Below are 2,678 nucleotides of genomic sequence, written 5' to 3' on the forward strand. Positions count from 1 at the left end.
GTTTCATGCATTGGTTCCTGTCATTATTAACAAAACTCTGCCTGTGCAGGAAAGCTACATTTTTTTTTTACCCTTATGGATGAAAATGATATGTTTCTCCATTCTGTTACTGTTGTATCATTTGTATTTCTGCCCTGCTTCCTTTATCCGACCAAACCTACAAGGTGGGACTTTAGGACCAAAGTTTTACCTAATAGCCTAATGGAAAGAGAAGGGAAGTGGGTAGAGAATATGCCTTAAGGATAATTTTCTAAAGAAATTGAATCACAGATCTTCACAAATTCCGGCCTGCAAGGTATTCTAGTAATTTGACAGCAATGGTTGGTCTAGGCATTATTCGTAAATTTGTGATCCTTCTTAATCATCAGATAAAGAGCTCTACCTAACTCCATTTTCTGCGTTTTCACTTGGCATGAACTGATGGTAACTTAAAGTTCAAAAATTAATTATCATCTTGTTTTTTATGGATATTTAACTACAGCTGTTATATCTCTACCAAGGATCTTTGTCTTACACTTAATTAATCCATGTTTCTTGCTGAATTAATTTTTTGTTTGATGATTTTTTTTGACCGAGTATATTAAAAAGGAGTTATTTTGTGCAATCAATTTTTTATAGTTCTTACAAGATTTCTTTTATGTTATTTACCTACCCAATGGGAACAACTATAGTGTGGATGTTCAACACTTTGGCAAAGTCCATTGCTTATACAGTGTAAACTTAATTCTTCTGCGGATCCTTCTTTATAGTCCTGATCTTAGTTGAACAATATTCTTTCCTTTATTAACTTTTTTCAGTCTAATAGCTCCTTAGTGGCAGATCGTGTTAAGTTTTGTTAGATTCATATAGTAGATTAACCATGTTTGATGGGCTATATGTTTTCCTTTCCTTTTCTTTTTCTACTAATTCAATGAAATTTCTTTTAATTTTGGGAACTGGGGCTGCTGTTAGCTTGAAATTCAGTACTGGTTCATTGACCTTGTGGCTAGTTATTCTAATAACATTATTATTAAGACTGTCTTCTGTGATCTTGTATTGTTTTATGTGAAGGACAAAGAGGAGAACCGAGAAGATGGCCACAGTGAGGCATCTCCTTCTGCTTGCTCAAACAGAACCCCCTTTCAACCTTGCTCTAACACTGAAAATACTGATGGTGCATTAACAATTAATCAGACCATTGACACTGTATCAGCATCCAGTCAAACAAATAATCAACCTTCCTTCAAGGCTGTAGACTCTGCATCAGCAACCGGTGAAACTCATGATCAACTTCCCATTGTCGAGTCTGCTGAAACTCCACCTGCTGTTAATCATCTTCCTATCGTAGATTCTGTTGAAACTCCAGCTAGCATCAATCAACTTCCCATTGTCAAGGCTGAAGATGCGGTGCCGGAAGAGAATAAATCTAGTAACCAACTCTCTTTTGTCTTCATTGTGTCATTTTACTTGGTTTTGAAGCAAAGGCTGAATGTGTGATTGTTGTTTTGATTATGTTGTTTGCTACTGTGTTGCAGATTTTAGGCTTGCATATTCTCCTCCTCTTAAGATTGAGGTATCACCACCTACGGAGAATTTTGGTTGTAGAAAGCGTAAACCGTGCTATGGCTGGATTTCTGATGATGATGATGATGAAGAAGAAGAGGAGAAGAAGCTAATAGAACTGCCTCCAGCTTCAATGTCTAAAGTTAGAACTATGCTGGTAAATGAAAGGGTCAATTAATGCAAACAAGGTTAGGGTAGTGGATTTTGTAAATGCTGTTCATAGTATGCACATAAGTCTCTAACCTGGTGTATAATTAATACTTGAGTAATCAGCTTGTGCTCGTTAGAAGATCTTAAGAATGATTAATACTTATCGTCGATTGTTAAATATACAATAATATCTTATGTCTAGTACCATGCCAAGTGTTTTTTCTTACATTATTTATTCCTACTTGTTATTATATGTTTCAGAGTAAATCACTATTTCGGATCATCAAAGATTTACGAGCTTATATAAATAACCAAAAGTTAAACTAATGTAATACCCGAAAAATAAAAGCCATTTGATAAAATTTGAAAAAACATTAACTACATAGTTAATTCTGTTAAAAATATCATGCATGTATTTTCCCTTTTTTCTTCTTTCTTTTGTAAATTAAAATCTCCTAATTTGCCCTCTCCTTCCTTATTCCGAAATCCGATTTTTTTTTGTTCCCTTTCTCCATATGGGTGTGATGTTGGTGAAACACAGGTGAATGACCCAATGGTGGTGTATTACTAGGTTAGGGGCCGAAATCGCTGAGTTTGTGATTTCGAGGAAAAAGAAGGGCAAGGCTGGAAAACATGAGAGAAAGACAGGGGTACTTTCATCCAATCAACTCAAGAAACTTTGGGGACACAATGTCAATGAGGGTGATTTCCCTCGCCCCTGAATGCATGTTGAGCAAGCGTGGGGTGGGAAAGGGGTGCCGTTTAATTGAGAACATGTCTCTTAAAAAGTTTTAGGGAGCGCCCTTTTAAAAGTGATTTTTCATACGCCTCCAGCACTCTGACGTAAAAAGAAACGATTTTAATGTTGTAAAATAAATAAAGAAGAGATAATAAAATAAAGTATAAATAAAAAAATATTACTATAAATATTTAATCTGAAGTCTTCCTAAAATATCGTTAGAGCTTCGTGCTGATAACGTGTTGTA

General features: G+C 35.3%; 1 protein-coding gene across 1 annotated transcript in view; it reads left to right on the forward strand.

Moving 5' to 3' along the window:
- LOC107619774 overlaps nucleotides 1-1,893 on the forward strand; it is a 3,446-nt gene extending 1,553 nt beyond the window's left edge. The window contains exons 3-4 of the mRNA XM_016322063.2: nucleotides 1,051-1,408; nucleotides 1,515-1,893. Coding sequence (XP_016177549.1) covers nucleotides 1,051-1,408; nucleotides 1,515-1,720 — 564 coding nt within the window. The 3' untranslated portion in view covers nucleotides 1,721-1,893. The remainder of the gene's footprint in view (nucleotides 1-1,050; nucleotides 1,409-1,514) is intronic.

The sequence above is a fragment of the Arachis ipaensis genome, chromosome B09 (assembly GCF_000816755.2).
Source record: "Arachis ipaensis cultivar K30076 chromosome B09, Araip1.1, whole genome shotgun sequence".
Taxonomy (NCBI): domain Eukaryota; kingdom Viridiplantae; phylum Streptophyta; class Magnoliopsida; order Fabales; family Fabaceae; genus Arachis; species Arachis ipaensis.